This window comes from Columba livia, chromosome 26, assembly GCF_036013475.1.
Source record: "Columba livia isolate bColLiv1 breed racing homer chromosome 26, bColLiv1.pat.W.v2, whole genome shotgun sequence".
In the NCBI taxonomy this organism is placed as follows: domain Eukaryota; kingdom Metazoa; phylum Chordata; class Aves; order Columbiformes; family Columbidae; genus Columba; species Columba livia.
This window is the reverse complement of record NC_088627.1, coordinates 3,718,811-3,736,788: the sequence shown is the minus strand read 5'-3', so window position 1 is coordinate 3,736,788 and position 17,978 is coordinate 3,718,811. Positions and strand designations below refer to the sequence as shown.

Here is a 17,978-nt window from a genome sequence, read left to right as displayed (position 1 = left end):
TTTACACAACATTTCACATGGATCTTTTCAGTCCACTGGGCAATGGTGTTAATTATCAACTGAGAACATCTCAGCCTGATGTGCCTACAACTCACCAGCCTTTTCCAGCCATGGTGGGACACCTGCCTGTAACTATTTAATAAAAACCAAAGAAATTGTGTTTCACTAGAGGTGAAAAACTCGCTTTTATTCTCTAGACAATCAAAAAGCTCCAGAATGCTCCAAGATCCACAAATATAGTTAAATCACTTCTACAAATAAGGTTCAGTTTAGAAGAATTCGTCATTTAAACTAGACTAAAGGACTTCAGTTATGAAACTGCCTTACAAAACATCAGTAAATTAAATGAGCACATTTGGAAGATTTACAAGGTCTTGCACCAAGAGGTTAAACGCGCTACAAATACCAGTGCAGCATGTATTCCTTCGGTGAAATACAGTGCAATTATGTGCAAAAGTACGTTTAAATGTATACTTGTAAACAAAGTCAGTTACATAGAGCTAAGACTTCAAGATATGTAGTCTGCATGGCCTTTAAAAAACGTTGAGAAAGAGATTCTATTAGAAATAACTCTCCTAAAAACATGATTTTTGAGTCTTCATTAAGCACCATAGGAATATTTTAAAACAGCTACATCGTTTTCTCAAAGCTGGATCTACAACGGAAGATTTCAGGCAAAACATCCAAAAACGAAGGGGAAAGCACAACAAACAGATTCACACGAACACCCGGTCACAAGAATGTGGATAAGCTACATCCTTTCCTATAATAAATACAAAGGCTGAAGGACTCCACTGAAAACGAAGCAGCACAACATGACAGATCAACAGGAAACATCGATTTTGGTGGCCAGTCCCTCTCTGGACCGTGAACAGCGAACCCCCCCGCACCCCCGGCGTTACACAAACGGCTCCATCTCTACGCACAAGACGCACAAGAACAATCTCTAAGACCAAAGAAAACAGGTCAAAGTAAAGGCGCTGGAGGCCTCTGCAGTCATTTCTGCAGCACTTGCTACACACGTCTGCCAGAGGTTGGTTTTCCCTCCTCTGAATGTCCTCACGATTTCAGAGTGACCCACCCCAGGACGGCTCAGCCGTGCGAGACACTGAGTTTTAGGCCAGGTTAATCGTGGCTCAGCAGCCAGAACCACTTTCCAGCCTGGATCTAGTGGCCTCTTACAATATTTACAAGGAGGTGGCATCTTCATGCTAGAATGACCAGAGATCGAGATGCCTGGTCACTACATCTCATCTTGGATCCTCATTTACATCCTTATCCCACTTTCATTACCTGTTAGTCTCCCAACAAACACGGATTTGTGACTTTTTCAGGACACAGAAGTCCTTCCTGTATCAGGTAAGATAAAAACACCCTCCGATGTTATATGGACTCGACAAAAATAGAGCAGCGGTCCAAAGGACGAGCCCCAGTAAGCTGGAGGTGGCATTTTCAAACGTGCTGATGTGATTTACAAGCCCATGTTTTGCTCAGATTTTCAAAAGTGCTCAGGACCTAAAACCACAGCAGGATTTCCAAAGGAGCTCAGCTCCAAATCTGACATCTACGCGAGCTGTCTCTGTGATGGTCTTAATTCAGACGGCTAAAATAGGAGCAATAGAGCCCTGAACTTTTGAAAGATCTTGTCCCAGCGAGGTTTTTCCATGATGCTGTGTGGAATTACGATGCTGTTCAGCTATTACAAACTCAAATGTACAGAGGACCTGCAATACTGAAAGCTTATGCAACCTACATTACAGAAAATAAATGTGGTGAGTGATGCCAGCATCTTCTTGTGAAGGTGGCGCTCACCAAGAACTTAGACCAGAGAGACATTGCAAAACGAGTCTCTTTAGCGATTCCTGAAAACAGCAGAAGGTAATGAAGTGAGTGGTTTAAAAAGCAGCTTGTTTCTGCTTGCCTCATCCTGCTTGATCTGCCAACTAATTCTTACCTAGTGCTGTGTCGCCGTAGGATGAAGCAGATAGAGAAGCCGAATTGTTCTTATGGGGTGTGTAAAATAAAAGCAGAAGGTACACAAAAAAATAACTGGTTAAATCAGAGTGCTCCTTGTTTTTCAGGTTCCATCCGACGTTTGCCAAGGGTAAAGTCTTTCTTTACACTAGAAACCTCCAGAAAAACTGTCTCGTTCAGCGGGAGCAGCTGCTCATTCCTTGTCAGCCATGTCTGTCCACATCTAACACTCATATCCAAGTCACTTTTTCATGAAGCGCTTATGAACAACATAGTAAAGAAGCATTAACAGTCTTATTTCACAGTATGTTTCAGTTTCGCTAGGAAACCGTACGTTACTCATAAGCAAACAGGCTTTCTGTTGCTGCTGCATTTTCTTCTTAAGCTTCCCGGCTTGAATTTTGATAGCTTATATCAACTTGGTACTGGAAAGGTACAAAAAGCATCATCTCCTTTGAAGCCAACCTTTATCCGGCCCAGCAGAGAAACACGAGGTCCATACTGAAGTTGTTCTTTTAAAGACAGTACTTGGATAAATTCGCACAACAACATAAACCATGAGAAGGATCGCCAAAGACTGAGAGAAAATAAAGAGAAAGAAGAAGATTTGCATACAAAGAGGCTAGTAAAAATTTCTGAGATGTCCTACCCATTTGCTCCAGAAAGGGTATTCAGAGCTCTTTTATGTGCATAGCTCAGCTATTGATATTTAACAGCTCCTTGGCTACCTCAGCTGTGAATCTGGCTATTTAATCTACCAGAATCAGAATTCCCAGCATTTAACTTCTCCTCTAAAAAGCTGAAGAAAATTGGGCAGTTTGCTTGGTCTAAACGGAGATGTCAGGACACGAGACACCATAAGGCGTGCTTAATATTTCTCAAGCCAAGACTAGTAATGTCTAAATGACATTAAAGACATGGCTGAAGATCTGTAATCCGAGCTCTTGAGAGAGGAAGATGCACTAAAAACAATCCAGAAAGAGAAGCTTGTTCTCTAAATACCTGCAATTAAGGACACGAGGAATATATTTATTCTTACTGTCTGTGCTTTGTGCAGCAGCGTATTTTGTTCTCCTGGCTTGTCTGCCCTGATTTCCAGTCAAATCCACTCTAAGCAAACACTTAAGATTTACAATTTAGATAATACTGTCCTAATAATGAAGGATCACGACTTGGTTTAGAGAAGTCCCAAGGTAATGGATGAAAACTACATTTTTCTAAATGTAATCTTCAGAGAGAAGTTGGTGCCCCTTTCAGATCAGGGATTAAAGAGTTATTTGAAGGGACCTGTTATCAACCCAACACAGAGATGTTCCACCTGCAAAGGCAGAACTAGGAGGCAGAGACACCACTGGAAATGGCTCAAGTACAACCTCTGTGAACCCCAGACTGAAGATTCTTCACAGATTTCTGGTGCACAGCACTGAAAACTTTAAAGTATTAAAAATTCAAATTCTCCCCACTTTTCTATTAAAAAAAAAAAACCAAACCCAGAATAATAAAAACCAACACAGTCTCACTAATTGGGCAAATACACAGTTTTGTGTTGCAGACCAACCGCTGCCAGGGAGACTCTGTAAATGCTCCCACTGCTACATGAGTGTTTCTCGGTCCGATAAGCTCCTGTGGATTTCCCGCTTGTCCTCAGCATCATCATCATCGTCAACCGGATCGTTCTCCTCTCCAGACTCCACGTAGATGGGCCAGTCGTTATCGGCGTCGCCTTTCTCTTGCCCTTCCGAGGAGGGTTCCACCAGGCTGAGGTTGATGGGCATCGAGTCCTCGTGGGTCGTGGTCACGCAAGTGCAGCTGTCGCACAAGCCGAAGCGGCGCAGGCCCTGGGACAGGCTGCTCGTGAACGTTCTCCTGCAGCCCTTGCAGATGATCGGCTTGTTGGATCGATGCACCTGAAGTTAAAAACAAAGCATTACCGTGAAAAAAAGGTCATTTGTGGTCTTGCTTTAGCTCTGTCTGGGTCTGTTCTTAGAGCAGAAAAACACTGACCTATAGGGCAGATCTCATCACATTTCCATTGACAAAAATTTGAGGCTACTTAAGTTCTAATTAAATAAGCATCACTGGCTTAAACTTACTTTGGACAAAATGATTGTGAGATAAGCTTTTCTAATAGTATTTTGGGAAATATGACCAGGAAGCAGCAAAACCTTTTGAAAATGTCCTGGTAGTCGCTCAGACTTACACTCAAAGCGTGACTGCGAAGGTGCTCCTGCCGCGTGAAGCGTTTCCCGCAGGTCTCGCAGGGGTAGGGCCGCTCGCCGGTGTGAGAGCGAATGTGCCGCTTCAGGATCCCTTTCTGTTTGGCCGTGTAGGGGCAGAACGGACATTTGTGAAGCTTGATCGGCACCACTAACACGTCACCTTTTGGAGGAAAACACAGGGCGTTAGGTCAGGCAGTTCACCAATAGCTGCTCAGCCCCCTCGCTGCAAATCTGAGTTAACTGACTCTCCCCGCTTTCCCTGCTCGGCTTACCTGGAATTTCTGTAAGTTGTGCAATTTCAGGAGACATTTATGCAGCTGCCGATGATCAAGTCCCCTGAGAACCAGCCTGCCTGTACTCCCATAGCTGATACTCGACGTGGGTTGGCTCATAAGAGAAAACCCAAGTAATTTGATTTTAAGAAGCCGTTTAATTAATTGCCAAAATTTTGCTTTTAGTGCAGCGGGGTCTCTGCACTATCTCAGCCAGAGAAAGCCTACTTTGTGTTTTATTTTAAGATCCCATTAGTGTTAAGCAGCATTAGAAACTAAAACCTTTAACACAAATTACAGGCAGAAGCAGTGCGATGTTTCCCATATGCTTTTACAACCTGCATAAACTTAGACGTGGGGAGCCCATCTGAAAATATCAATGCTTGTTTCTACTGCCATTCACTTCAGCCTTTCGATTGGCAATACCAAGACGAAGGGCTCTGATACATTACTTTTCCTAAAAATCAAACTGTATGCACACAAGTAACATGCAATTTATGAAGTGAGATGCAAAAAGAATGACATTTGAAGATCGCATTTTACAGAAACGTGGGCATTGCCGGGTTTCCCAGTGTCAGCCCAGCTATGAGTTTCCTTTCCATCACAAAGCTTGAGACGTTCTGCTACAAGTTGAAGTTTTCCCTGTTTCAGGTACTGATCCAGAAAAGCGTTTACACGTCAAGCCTTGAGCTCTTCCACAGTTACACCCACGTAGGTAGAGCTGTGAACCTTCCTTTTACTGAGGTTTGTCCAACCCTGCCTCAAAAAGAAGGGAATGTCTAGTATTAATGTGAATTAAATTAATCTCACCCAATACTGGACCTTAGTGAGGTCTCACTAATTCCTGCTGGGCATTTAGAGCTCTGTTTAAAATAGAAACGCAGTTCTTAGAGCTTCCAGGCTCTCCAGAGGTGCCTGTTTACCCTCTGTCAGCTGTGAAGGGGACCAGGCGACCGGAACGATGCAGACACTTGAGAGTAAGTGGCGTTTATCTCATGTGCCAGCGCGAACGCCTGAGAGAACCGTTCTTTTACTGGGACCTTGTATTGCTCACTCCCGGTGTCTCGTGAAAACGCTAAGACAGCAGGAGCACTACAAGCTGAGAAAAGATGCTTCCATTCCACTGAATTCTTACAATGATCAGTTTTAGCAGAGAAATATAACTGAACACAAGGTTGGGGTTTTTTTTCCCCACTCCTATTTAAAGCACATCAACCATTGGTTGTTCTAATATGTTGTCCTAACACTTGATGTTCTCTATCAAATTCTGGAAGCATTTCCCTTTTAATGATTCATTAACAGTCTGAAGATTTTAAGAGGGAAAAAAAAACAGCAAGTTTTATGTGTTAGATGCTCCTGCCTTGCTACACACCAAAAAGCACAGGCACGATCTGGTGAGAGCGCTCTGCTCCAATAACTTCAGACTTTTGCTAATTGTAAGACTGGATTTGTGATTTTACCAGATTCCTTATTTTAAAGCAGAGAGAGATGCTATTTGGTTTCTTTGCTTTAAGATTGCACATGCATGCTCGAGCTGGAAGTGACGTGAACACGAGCTTGCTATCCAGAATACTCAGTGAAAGGTTTTCGCTCTGCTCCTCACAGCATTGCTGCGTTTGTCACATCCTGAACAATGGTGGCACTTGCAGTGTTTGTCAGAGCCGCCTCCAAGACAGTTTGGACAAGGCAAGTTGCGAGCCAACGTTACCTTGAACAGATAAAAGGCTCAAATCCTTATGGTCCAGGAGAAATGCAGATGGACGTGACCCTCTCCAGGTCCCTGACACCGCTGCTGGGAGATGTTCCTGCCAGCGTGGGACACCCCAACAGGCGCTGGGCTTGGGAAAGCAGCAGATCCTCCACGATCAGGAGCTGAAAAGCGACTCTGCCTCTAGAGGTAAAAGTTAAAGTCTTATCCTTATGCGCTACCCCAAAGTTTCAAGCTTTGAGCGCTCTTAAAGAATTTCAGTATTGGATAAAACTGATTTCTACCCTTTTGAAGTTCAAAGCAAGTACCAGCAAACAGACTGACAGCCAGCGACCGACGTGCTGGCAGGAGCTCCGCAGAATCGGCTGCTTCTGGTCTGCCAGGTTCTACAGCAGATCCCTCTTGTGGCAGCTCAACTTCTCCTTCTGATTGCTCCTTATAGCACTAACATTACAAGAGGAAGATTCTTTTTAAAAATTAGCTGGCCATTCAACACGGTCCCAAATGAGATCATTTATTGAAGCGGTGTCACCAACACTGAGCTCCAGCGGCTGTTCCGAAGAGACTGTAAAAGCTGTTAGAAATACTTACCTCCCGGTGCTGCACTGAATAAACGAGTACAGCTTTCTTTTGAAGTCCAGAACAATAGTTTATTTCGCTACGGCATAATATTCAGCAACATATTCCTCAACAAGAACGAGAATAACAAAAGAAGTCGCACAACTAAGCGCTTTCCTCCTCGATTATACAGACTACGCCCCCCCGGAGTCCTCTCACCTGCGTCCTCACCATACCAGTCGCTGTGAATGTCCATCATGGAACTCACGGCCACCCCCGCATCCTCCGGCCTACCCTCAAAGCCCCGGACAAAGTGATGAACCACATCGTCCTTCCTCTGAGCCGAGCTGTTGCGCAGCAGGACCTCCAGGAACTGTTTCATGTGGTAGTTGTTGCAGGGCAGGTCTGCGGCCGGCCCGCCGTGCAGCCCCTCTTCCACCTGCTCCAGGGACAGCGGGGCCGGGTACTGCGGCAGCCGCTCGCCCGCCTCCACTTCATCCGAGTCCAGCTCCACTTTGGGTTCCACCCCCTTGGGCAGCGAGGAATTCACGTCCTCCGGCGAGCGGCTGCTCTCGGGGTCCCCGACCACGAGCTCCAGGGGGCGGCAGCCGCCGCACTGGCCGCAGGGGGGGTCCCGGGGACAATCCGGGAGCCTGTTCTTGTCCTGCAGTGCCGAGCCAGGGGCAGAGCCGTGGCTCTTGGAGCCAAACGAGGGGCCCTCTCTCGCAGAGCCGCCGCTCCCGCTGTCCGCTTGGTAGAAAGCGGCTTCTCTCTCGATCTTCCTGCAAATATCCAACGACGACCTGATGTACGTCTTGCAGAAGTTGACCACGTCGGTCATCTGCAAGTAGCTTGCGGCGGACATCACCTCGATCACGTTCTCCCCGCAGAGGTCGAGCTTCCCGGAATAAAGGAAATCCAGGATGACGGAGAAGGCGTCGGAGGTGACGATGTCCAGCGAGGCGGTGCTGTGGCGGCCGCTGTCCTGGATGTAGTGGATGAGCAGCGCTCGGAAGTACCCGCTGTTGGCGAACAGGATGTTCTTGTGGGCTTTGAAGATCCTGCCCTCCACGATGATGCTGCAGTCGCAGAAGAAGTCCCGTTTGCGCTGCTCGTTCAGCTCCCCCAGCAGCTTCGTGTAGTACGACTGCATCTCCATCGCTGCCGGGGGAAACGGGGAGGCACCGTCAGCGGGAGGCACCGTCAGCGGGAGGGACGCACCGGGGACGCACCGCCCACTGCCACCGCGCACCGGCGGGGCTGCGAGCGGCCGAGCCGCCTCCCCGCCCGCCCTCCCCAGCCCCGCTCCGCCACCAAGAGGCGCCCGCCCGTGCTAAAGCTCCTCCCGGTACCGGCCGCCCCGCTCACCGCTCGCCGCCGCTCCCGCCCGGCCGCCCCCCGGGAGGCGGAGCAGGAAGTGACGTTTCCGACTGACACGCCCCCTCCGCGGGGAGGGCGGGGCCTGCGGGGTGAGGGGTCGGTAAATATTGGTGACGTCAGGCCGCCAAGATGGCGGAGGGGTGAGTTCGGTAGCGCTGAGGGGCGGCGGGGCCGGGACGGAGCGGGGAGCGGCGGAGACCGCGCTGGGCCCGGGGCGGCGCGGGAGGCGGAGGGACGGGCCCCGGGGGCGGCCGCGGGCCTGGTTCTGGCCGTGGACCTGGTTCTAGCTCCGGACTTGGGCCTGGTCCTGGGCCGGGTCCTGGGCTGGGTGCAGTATTTTCCTGACACGCGTGTCCCCGGCAGGGAGGACGCGGGCTGGTGGCGGAGCTGGCTGCAGCAGAGCTACCAAGCCGTCAAGGAGAAGGTAGGAGCTGCTGGGCTGGGCCGGGTCCCCGCGGGGGCTGCATGGCAGCGGCTCCGGTGCTTTGTGCGTGCCTGGCGCCCGGGGGTTGTGCGGCTGCAGCTCGGCCTGTGATCCCGGGAAGGGACTGTTGGTAAATGTGGAGGCAGTTTAGGTGTTTTTGTTTTAATTCCGGGAGCTGGGGACGCTGCACTGGGATCTTACGGCTCAGGGGAGCAGCGCTGGGCTCTGCTGATGTGAAAATCACCACCTGCGCGGGGAGGGCATGCGCTTGCAGCATCGCTTTCCAATGTGTAATTTCCTGTGGCAGCAGCGCTTGTGGTAATTATATATAAAACTCAGAACAAGGCTTTTCCTAACCTGTATTTTTCTTGTCATAGTTGAAAAAAAACCTCCTACTGTACCGTGTTTTGGACATAGCTATTTCCCGTTGTTATTCTGGTTATTGCAGTCTTACCATTGCGCTGGTTGTGCTAAGGGCTCAGCTGGGTTAAAGGCTCTCGCGCTTTAACCTTTGTAATATGCCGACTGTTTTATTGGAGAGCAAAAGTGTTAAACTCTCTGTCACCTTCTTACAGTCCACAGAAGCTTTGGAATTCATGAAGCGGGACCTGGCTGAATTCACCCAAGTAGTGCAGCATGACACAGCCTGCACTATTGCTGCCACGGCCAGCGTGGTCAAGGACAAGCTGGCGGTGAGTCTGGCGCCGAGGGAGCTGCGGTTCTTGTTGTGGAAAGCAAAGCGGGGGGTGAATAGTGTCCAGGGGCACAATCCTCTGGAAAAAAAAACCAACCATGGGCTTCAGGTCTCAGTTTTTCTCCCCGGTGGGGGTTTGGTGCTGAGCACTGTGTGGGATTTCCTTGCTGTAGTGACCAGGAACCTCTGGAGATGAGTGGAGAAGAGTTCCCTTGCCTGCACTTTCCCTGTGGGACACTGGTAGTGTCCCTGTGGTGTGACGTTGAATCTGTGCACAAGCTTCCAGCCTCAGCCCTGCACAGCATGACGGTCCAACCCCCAAACCTGATTGTGTCCTTCCCTGCCAAGCTTGGGCTCAGTTGCCCGCAAACCTGCCTGCCTGCTCCCACACCACCTGAGGCTAGTGCTTGCCACCACACCCTGCTCCTAGCCCAGCCCTGGCCATGAAATCACCTCATTAGCACTTTTTTGAAGGAAGAGACGCTCTGCTTCCTTAAAGGAACACGTCCAGGAAAGACTGAGGCTGCTGCAGGCACTGTTACTTACGCTGCACTGCTTTTTCTCTTCAAGAGGACAGAAGGTTCCTCAGGTGCGACTGAAAAGGTGAGGAAAGGGCTCTCTGACTTCCTGGGCGTCATCTCGGACACGTTTGCTCCGTCCCCGGATAAGACCATCGACTGCGATGTGATAACGCTGATGGCAACGCCCACAGGTACCACAGAGCCCTACGACAGTGCCAAGGTGGGTGTCCTGTTGCGGAGCTGCTCTCCAGGATGCGGAGTCCCGAGTTCTCTGCTGCTGCTGCCCCTCCACTGGCAGCTCTGACCCGTGTCCCTTCTCCTCTAGGCTCGTCTTTACAGCCTCCAGTCAGACCCGGCCACCTACTGCAATGAACCTGACGGTACGTAGGGGCTTGCTGGTGCTGCCGAACCAAACTGGCCCTTGTGTTGGGTCTGTGGGCCATCCTGAATTGCCCAGAGCCTTTGGCCAGTGGCCCTGCAGCCTTGGCTGTGGGTGGGGTCTCTCTGCGTTGGCGACTGGTTTAGACTGAGCTTCTACCACGTGGGTTTAAACTGGTGCTGTGTGGCCTTTGTTCTGGCAGAGGCCCAGTGATGTGGGGTGGCCTCAGAGAGCCGCACCTCCTTCCTTCTTTGCCCTTGCTCACCCCAGCTGGTCTGGTTCACATTGTTTTTCCAATGAAACTTCCTAAAACTGTTCCTGCCCCCTGTGCTTGTCCCGTGCAGGCCCTGCTGAGCTCCTGGAGGCCTGGCTGGCTCAGTTTAACCTGGAGGAGAAGAAAGGGGAGATTGCGGAGCTGCTGGCCACCAGCCCTTCCATCCGGGCTCTCTACAGCAAGATGGTAAGACCCTGCCTAGCACCTGCAGAGGCGAATTCTGTCTTGGGCTGTGATGTAGTGAAGCGCTGAGCTGCTTGGGACCTGGAACTGGTGTCAGAAAGGCCTGTGGTTGCGTGGCAAACTGACACAGGGATGTTTAGCAGTGTTTGTGCTCTCATGTGACTCCCGACATTTCCCCTGTCGCTCCCAGGTCCCTGTGGCTGTTTCCCATTCTGAATTCTGGCAGCGCTATTTCTATAAAGTGCATCGCCTGGAGCAGGTAGGTCAGGGTGGGTGTCTCCCCAGTGGGTGGGCGCTCCAGCCAAGGAGCTCTAACCCAGACCAAAGAGGCAGAAAATACTTTGCCTGGAAAAGCAGCAATCTGGGCTGCCTTTTGTGCAGCCTCGTCACTGACGCTGAAGTGCTTTAGGAAGGAAAGGACTGGGGGCGTGAGCTGACGCTGAATTCCTTGCAGGATGAAGCGCGGAGGGAGGCTCTGAAGCAGCGAGCGGAGCAGAGCATTCACCAGGAGGAGCCAGGCTGGGAGGAGGATGAAGGTGGGTCAGATGGTTGGGGACCTGCGGGGGGGCTCACGCAGACCTTGGCAGGTCACAGTTAAGGGTGATGGCTCCTCCTTGCTCCCACGAATTCAGCTCCCAGCCCTGCTGCACCGTCAGCTGCTGCTGCGCTTGCTGAAACATCTCTCGCTTCTCTTCTGCCTTCCTACAGAGGAGTTCTTGGGGATGTCACCCCTGCCTTGTGCAAACGTGAAATTTCCAGAAGCAGCACAGAAAGAATCTGCCCCCACAGCCCCGGAGGGAAACCACCCCACTGCTCCCAAGGGACCCTCGGAGGAAAGCCGGGCCGTCCTCCCTCCGGAGCCAGCCCCGGTGGAGAGGAGTCCCTCGGAGAGCAGTGAGAGCATCTCCCTTGTGACTCAGATTGCAAACCCTGCCTCTGTGCCTGCCGCGCAGCTACAGACCGGAGCACACCCAGCCGGGACCGGAGACCTCTCTCAGAAGCTGCTGGAGGCCACCTCGGAAGAGCAGAGCTCCCCAGCAAAACCCCCCGAACCTGCTCATCCTTCTGCACCCACCCGGGAGTCCGTGGCATCCTCAGAGCAACCGGCTGTTACAGAGCCCAAGGTCGTGGAGAGCAAAGCCCAGGGCAGGACAGAGACTCTGAAAGAGGACGGACCAACAGATCTACGTGTCTTTGAGCTGAACTCGGACAGTGGGAAATCCACTCCCTCCAACAACGGCAAGAAAGGTGCGTGTGTGGAGCCAGCACAGGGCCTGGAAACCTCCTGCTGGGGGTGGCAGCTTTTGGAGAAAGGGTCTGATTTTGTGATGATGGAGGAGAAAAGGGGTTTTGCCAAAGTTACCCAAGAAGGTTAGATCCAAAGAGTGTCTAATTAATGGCTGAAACTAAAGTGGAAGTAAATCCTTGTGCTGTTAGGCAAGGTCACATCAGATGGTAAAAATCTGCTCTCAGAGGCGCTGGACTGGTACCACAGCTGGCTCTGCCCTGAGCCCTTCCTTGCAGGGGACCCTGCCTTCAGCAAAACCTGCTGCAGGTCTCCCGAAATAATGATTATGTTGGTTATAGGATTATAAAGCCACTGGAAGTAACCCAAGATCCAGCAAGGTGACGCAATATCATGAACTGGGGGTGTGAGCAGAATGGAATTAGACTAGACAAGAAATCAGAGGACTGTCTCTGTTCGTGAGCTGACAGCCTGCTCTGGGGAGCGGGGAGGCTTTCCCCCCTCGGGTAGATCCCTTGGGAATGCCAGGGCTCTGTGGGCTGCTCGGGCAGCTTTCAGCAGGGTGTCTGGAGAGCATGTGCAGCTCTGATGGCTCTGTTGTGACGTTTGTGCTTCCAGGCTCCAGCACAGACATCAGTGAGGACTGGGAAAAGGACTTTGATCTGGACATGACTGAAGAGGAGGTGCAGCTGGCGCTCTCGAAGGTGGAAGTGTCTGGGGAGGTGAGTCAAGGGGAGGTGGCTGCTCCCAGAAACCCTCGGCAGCTCCTTGGGGTGATGCTGCCCGAGCTCTGCCCTCACTGGCTGCTTCTGGGAGACCGCAACACCTCAGAGCAAGGGACTGAATTGCTCAGCTTGGGCTCTGCTGCCAGCCCTGTGCTGGAGCTGAGGTTGAGCAGCACATCGCACCGAGATGTGGCTGCACAGAGCAGCTGGCCAGAGGCTTCTCCAAGGCGTGACTTGCTCTTTGGGGACAGGGGCTTAGCTTGGGATCTCACCCTGGGACTCTCGGGTGTTGGCTGGAGCAGAGAGTGGCTGTTTGAGTGTGGGAGTTCCCCACGGGAAACAGAGCAAACAAATCCCTGTTGGGAGGGTGTGGGAGGGTGAGGATGTGTCAGGCTTTGCGCTGACTCGGGGGATCTGTTGAGGGCTGGCTGTTGTGTTACAGAAACAAGCTGAGGGCTGTTACTCTTGTTTGCAGCTGGAAGATGAGGAGTGGGAAGACTGGGAATAAAGCGACTGCTTCCAGTGTGTCTCACAGGCTCATTTCCACCATCGAATGTGAATTAAATCACGGACTGGCTGTTCCTTTGTGTGTAACTGTGCTGGGGATTGCACTTCCAGGCTGGAGGAGTTTCAATCCTGTGGGCGACTCGAGGGACCCCTTCAGACCTGGAGGAGGAGGAGGAGGAAGCAGGAGGTCACTCGTACGTTTAGCTGCTAGGGAGCCCGTCTTCTCTGTAGCTCCTAGAGACCGGCCAAGCCAGAACTGACTGCCCCGAAAGCGTCGGCGGGAGGCAGATGTGATGTGGTGAGGGGTCCCCGGGGCGAACTGGGTGCTCAGACACCCAGTGGGATCCCTCGGTGCCACCCGACTGCCCGCTGGCCAATTGTGCTTGTGTGCGCGTGTAATCTGCAGTGCAGCAGCTCCAAGGCTCGTGGCTGCACGCTGTGCCCGCTCGCTCACCGCTCTGCGCTGCTGGCCGGGTCATCCCTGCAGAACCCCCCGTGCTGGGAGTGACCGGGGCCGGACAATGCGGTGGGGGATGCCCCTTCTGCTGTGCCAGTCGTGGCTTGTGGCTTTGACCCAACGCTGGGCTGTGCCGAAAGGAGCCAAACTCCCTGCCAAACCCTGAGCTTCTGCCTGGCTTTTCCTCTGTGGAAGATTATTTTAAATTGAAACTCCCGTTTCCTGGCACAAGAGCGGCAGCTCCTCGAAGAGCCCGAGACCTGCTTTCCCCTTCGCAGCTGCACTGCCTTCCTCTGCTGGGTTTTGTGTACTTCTAGTTGAATTTCCCAAGCAAAGTACTTGTGGCTTGCTCTGACTTGAGCCCTTCTGGGCAGAGAGTGCTTTGGGTCACCCTGGGAGCAGAACCGCTCTGCACTGGTGCCCAGTTCAGCCCTTGCAAAACCCCAGTGTGGCCCTCTGACCACTTCAACCACAGTCCTTCCCGTTCCCCATCACCCAAATGGTGGTGGTGCCTGTTGGCACAGGCTGGGGGCTGTGTCTGTCCACTCCGCTGACTCCCCTTGGTTCCCATGGCCACCAGTGTCACCAGTTTCTCTGTGCTCACTGGGGTTCCTCCACTTAACCCCTGTGACTGCCGGCAACGCTTTCTTCCCCTCTTTTGGGAACAATTCCCTTCTAATGGCACGAGATGTTCCCCAGTGGATGTTGCTAATACACAATTATCCTAACAGGACAGAGCCCTCGCTGCTGTCTCTGGAAGAGTTGGGGTTTGGGGTTTTTGTTTTTCCTCCCCTGCTTTGGGGAATTTCTCCACTGCAGCTGCTCCCACGGGTGCGGTGGTGGTGACGACTTCAGGCACTTACAGGAGAGCGTGTCTGTCCTGGAAAACCCAGGAGGGTCGTGCACTGAGCTACATCTCGCCCCCCACATGGTGCATGGTCCAGCAGAGCCTCTGAAATGCGCTGCAGCCTCACCCTGTTCTGGGCTCGAACTCAGCTGTAGCACGAAAACAGGTTGTGGGTCGGTGACACCCATGGAGTGTCTGTGTTGGGGCTCGGGGCTGCGTTCCATTGGGATTTGATGGAATAAGTCGTGGCTGGGCCTGTGACGGAGCCCTGGGGGTGCAGTGCTCTCATCTGTGTCACTTTTTTTTCTTTAGTCAAATTAACCGTTTGGTTGTCTGTGCAATATTATCTGTTCTGAACTATTCTGCGTCTCCCTGAGCCTTTTCTAGGTGGGGTGAAAACCAGGATACAATTCTAACAGCTGGTAGTTTTGTAACGATGACTTTCTCCAAACCTTTTACAGACTTGCAGTTAACAGCGATTAAAGGAATTCTACAGAGTCTCTGCCTGTGTTGAGGGTTCTCATTCCTGTGGGACGGGGACGGGGCTGCCTCAGAGGGTCTGAATTTCCCTTCCCTCCCACCCACCTCAGGGGAGGTTAATTCAGGAGGGTGAACCCCAGCTGCTGGGAGCTTGTGTTTGCCCTGTTCCCCACCACTGGGGCTTTGGGAGTCGATAAAAGCACCCAAACATGAACCGGACCTTGTCTGGCACAACCCCTGCAAGGCTGGATAGGTGGGAAACAGACCTCCAAATTTATCGTCATTTTAGAAACATTCTGTCCCGTTTGGGGAGAGCAGGGCGAGTCCTCAGGGGTTCGTCAGCCACGGGTGCCGGCCGACCGCCTCGATGGAGGGTCTCAGGTTCATGTCTGGTTCCAAGAGCATTTTCAGGAGGTTCTGGCACTCCTTGGAGATCCCCAGCTGCATGGGGACGGGGATGCCTTTCTGCTGCTGGTGCAGCATCTTGGGGATGTCGGTGTCGTCGAAGGGCAGGCGGGCGCAGAGCAGGACGTAGAGGATGACGCCCATGCTCCAGACGTCGCCCTTGCGGCTGTCGTGGGGGAGGCCCTGCAGCAGTTCGGGTGCCGCGTAGGCCGTGCTGCCGCAGAAGGTCCAGCTCAGCTCCCTGCGGTCCCTGGGGAGCAGCTTGGCGAAGCCAAAATCCGTCAGCTTCAAGGTGCTGCCCTGCAGCAGAGCGTTCTCGCACTTGAGGTCGCGGTGGGCCACCCCGCAGCCGTGGCAGTACTGGATGGCCTCCACCAGCTGCTGGAAGAGCTCCCTGGCACGGGGCTCGGGCAGGGGACCGTGGCGGAGGACATAGTCAAAGATGTCCCCGTCCTCCGCCAGCTCCATCACGAGGTACATCTTCCCCTCTGGGGATTCCAGCATCTCCTGCACATGGATGATGTTCCTGTGGTCCAAGCGTGTGATGATCTGGAGCTCCCGGGGCAGGAACCTGTGAATAAATTCTGCCGAGAGAGGAGGCGGGTTTGCCCGGGGCGTGGGGACGGGGATGTCCCCGAGGTGCTGGCTCCAGACACCCCTGCGGGACGCAGCCCAAGGAGGGAGCATCGCTCCCGGGTGTCTGGTTCCTCATGGCCGGGCACTGTTTCCCAGGGATGCTCCTCGAGGGGGATGCTGGGCTCCCCCAGCACTTTGCCATCCTTGCGGTTGGAGGGCGGCCACCCAAACAGGACCCGACCCCCAGCCATGGTCCCTGGGCTGTTCTGCTGGTTCCCCCAGCACCATCCCCGCTCCGATCCACTCTCAGTTTGAGAAACAAGATATTTCTGGGAATTAAAAGCCTCCAGGAGGGACAGTGCCTGAGCCTGGAGCTCTTTCAGGGTCAGCTCTTACCTTCTGGGCCTTCCTTCTTGTTGATTATTTTAATCGCCACTTTCTTCTGGTGCTTCTGGGAAAAAGCCTCCTTCACTTTGGAGTACGTCCCCTCGCCGATGGTCCTGCCGAGCTTGTAGCCTTTGGCCAGCAAAAACCCCTCCATGTCCTCATGTGGGCTGGGACCCTCCGCTCCCTCAGTTCATCCCACAGCGACTCTGCAACCACATCTCAGCGCCCCAGGGGCATCTGCAGCGCCCGGGGAGGGCACAGAGGGACCTTTGAAAACCCGGGGTGCCATTGTGATGCGGGTGATGCGGGTCGGTCAGGTGGGTGCGCAGTGAGGTGGGCGACAGGCTGGAACACGCTCTTGGTGAGTGGGGGCGCACAGTGCGGGTGTTACGGGGCTGGCGGGGGTCCCCCATGTCCCCTCGGTGTTTTTGTCATTGCTGGGGGGCCCGTCGGGGTCACCCGGTTCACTCACCTGCTCCTCTCTGGTCAGACGTGTCCAGGGTCTGGACATGAGCTCCCAGCGGGCGCCGCAGGCTCGGAGGTTCCCCATCGAGGCGGGAGATTGTCCCAGCTCAGCCGTGCCCCCCGAAACGCAGGAGCCGGTGGGCGCCGAGCAGGCTGTGGGGAGGTAAGGGGGGGCAGGACAGGACCGGGTTCCTGCTCCGGCAAACACGGCTTGTCCTGCTGCCAAAAGCAGAAAAACGGTCAGAGGCTGGAACCCGTCTGCTGTGGAACGGGCTGAGCTGGGGTGTTCAGCCTGGAGAAGAGGATCCGGGGAGACCTTATTGTGCCTTTTCTGCACTGAAAAGAGGCTGAGAAGAAAGATGGGACAGACTGTTCAGCAGGGGCTGTTGCGAAAGGACAAGGGGTGATGGTTTTAAACTAAAGGAGGGAGATTCAGGCTGGACATGAGGAAGGAATTGTTGCCCTGAGGGTGGTGAGAGCCTGGCCCAGGTTGGCCAGAGAGGTGGTGGATGAACCATCCCTGGAGACATCCCAGGCCAGGCTGGACGGGGCTCTGAGCAACCTGAGCTGGTGAAGATGTCCCTGCTCATGGCAGGGGGGGACTGGGGAGCTGGGAAGGTCCTCCAACCCAAACCATGTGTGATTCTGTGATTCTACAGCGTGCCATATCAGACAACACCAGGCTGTGTCTCTGTTCCCACAGGCAGCTGCGGCGATGTCCCGGCAGCCACTGCCTGACGCTGCCCAACGTCCCCATTGACGTGTTCATCGCCATGGGAGGGACTGGCCGGCCCCGCACCACCTAATGGCCCCCGCGCTGTGCTGGCCGCAGCCAGGCCCAGCACCGCGGAGCTGCCGAGGACACAGATTGGTGACGGACTTTGTAATAAAAGGACGTCTTGGAGCGTTTCTGTGCTCAAAACTCTCGTGTGGCGTGTTGGCTGTGGAGGGTTGTGGGGCAAGAGGGGACACGGGGACCGGACGCAAGGGGAAGGTGGGGAGAGGGTGGGACACGAGGGCTGAGGAACAAGGGGTTGGGACACAAGGGACAGGACATGGGACATGACGGGACAGGGCAGGAGGGGATGGGACGTGAGTGATGGAGTGTGAGGGGATGGGGCACAAGGGACCAGACACGAGTGATGGGACACGAGGGGATAGCGTGAGAGGGGATGGGACATGAGGGATGAGGCACAAGGAGACAGGGTGTGACTGATGGGACACGAGGAGATGGGACACAAGCGACAGGACACGAGTGACAGGACACGAGTGACAGGACACGAGTGACAGGACACGA

The 17,978-nt window shown here is 53.4% G+C and overlaps 5 protein-coding genes across 5 annotated transcripts in view; 3 read left to right on the top strand and 2 right to left on the bottom strand.

Moving 5' to 3' along the window:
• Positions 1-17,978, top strand: part of ZBTB8OS (zinc finger and BTB domain containing 8 opposite strand) — a 47,066-nt gene that overhangs the window by 23,326 nt on the left and 5,762 nt on the right. The gene's annotated exons all lie outside the window — the stretch shown is intronic.
• Positions 161-8,249, bottom strand: ZBTB8B (zinc finger and BTB domain containing 8B). Its single transcript, XM_065041729.1, has 4 exons — positions 8,100-8,249; positions 6,951-7,892; positions 4,175-4,353; positions 161-3,881 (listed from the first exon to the last, which is right to left on the bottom strand). The coding sequence occupies exons 2-4, from the start codon at positions 7,888-7,890 to the stop codon at positions 3,567-3,569; spliced, it is 1,434 nt and encodes a 477-aa protein (XP_064897801.1). The 5' UTR covers positions 7,891-7,892; positions 8,100-8,249; the 3' UTR covers positions 161-3,566.
• On the top strand, positions 8,160-14,868 carry BSDC1 (BSD domain containing 1). The gene is made up of 11 exons (XM_065041731.1): positions 8,160-8,251; positions 8,475-8,535; positions 9,111-9,227; positions 9,800-9,970; positions 10,076-10,130; positions 10,474-10,589; positions 10,777-10,845; positions 11,041-11,122; positions 11,295-11,834; positions 12,451-12,554; positions 13,033-14,868. The coding sequence occupies exons 1-11, from the start codon at positions 8,241-8,243 to the stop codon at positions 13,063-13,065; spliced, it is 1,359 nt and encodes a 452-aa protein (XP_064897803.1). The 5' UTR covers positions 8,160-8,240; the 3' UTR covers positions 13,066-14,868.
• On the bottom strand, positions 15,108-16,577 carry TSSK3 (testis specific serine kinase 3). Its single transcript, XM_065041751.1, has 2 exons — positions 16,226-16,577; positions 15,108-15,837 (listed from the first exon to the last, which is right to left on the bottom strand). The coding sequence occupies exons 1-2, from the start codon at positions 16,368-16,370 to the stop codon at positions 15,176-15,178; spliced, it is 807 nt and encodes a 268-aa protein (XP_064897823.1). The 5' UTR covers positions 16,371-16,577; the 3' UTR covers positions 15,108-15,175.
• FAM229A (family with sequence similarity 229 member A) lies at positions 16,519-17,593 on the top strand. The gene is made up of 3 exons (XM_065041588.1): positions 16,519-16,528; positions 16,583-16,844; positions 17,385-17,593. The coding sequence occupies exons 1-3, from the start codon at positions 16,519-16,521 to the stop codon at positions 17,485-17,487; spliced, it is 375 nt and encodes a 124-aa protein (XP_064897660.1). The 3' UTR covers positions 17,488-17,593.

What these genes read in the sequence shown, in the direction of transcription:
- FAM229A (XM_065041588.1), top strand. An exon ending in GCCGAGCAGGCTGTGGGGAG is followed by an intron (nt 16,845 to 17,384) that starts GTAAGGGGGGGC and finishes CTGTTCCCACAG; the next exon opens with GCAGCTGCGGCGATGTCCCG.
- BSDC1 (XM_065041731.1), top strand. An exon ending in ACCAAGCCGTCAAGGAGAAG is followed by an intron (nt 8,536 to 9,110) that starts GTAGGAGCTGCT and finishes ACCTTCTTACAG; the next exon opens with TCCACAGAAGCTTTGGAATT. An exon ending in GGGCTCTCTACAGCAAGATG is followed by an intron (nt 10,590 to 10,776) that starts GTAAGACCCTGC and finishes TGTCGCTCCCAG; the next exon opens with GTCCCTGTGGCTGTTTCCCA.
- TSSK3 (XM_065041751.1), bottom strand. Translation starts at nt 16,370, where the DNA reads ATGGAGGGGTTTTTGCTGGCCAAAGGCTACAAGCTCGGCAGGACCATC. An exon ending in CAAGAAGGAAGGCCCAGAAG is followed by an intron (nt 15,838 to 16,225) that starts GTAAGAGCTGAC and finishes CTCTCTCGGCAG; the next exon opens with AATTTATTCACAGGTTCCTG.
- ZBTB8B (XM_065041729.1), bottom strand. Translation starts at nt 7,890, where the DNA reads ATGGAGATGCAGTCGTACTACACGAAGCTGCTGGGGGAGCTGAACGAG. An exon ending in CTGGTATGGTGAGGACGCAG is followed by an intron (nt 4,354 to 6,950) that starts GTGAGAGGACTC and finishes TTCCTCCAAAAG; the next exon opens with GTGACGTGTTAGTGGTGCCG. An exon ending in TTCGCAGTCACGCTTTGAGT is followed by an intron (nt 3,882 to 4,174) that starts GTAAGTCTGAGC and finishes TTTTAACTTCAG; the next exon opens with GTGCATCGATCCAACAAGCC.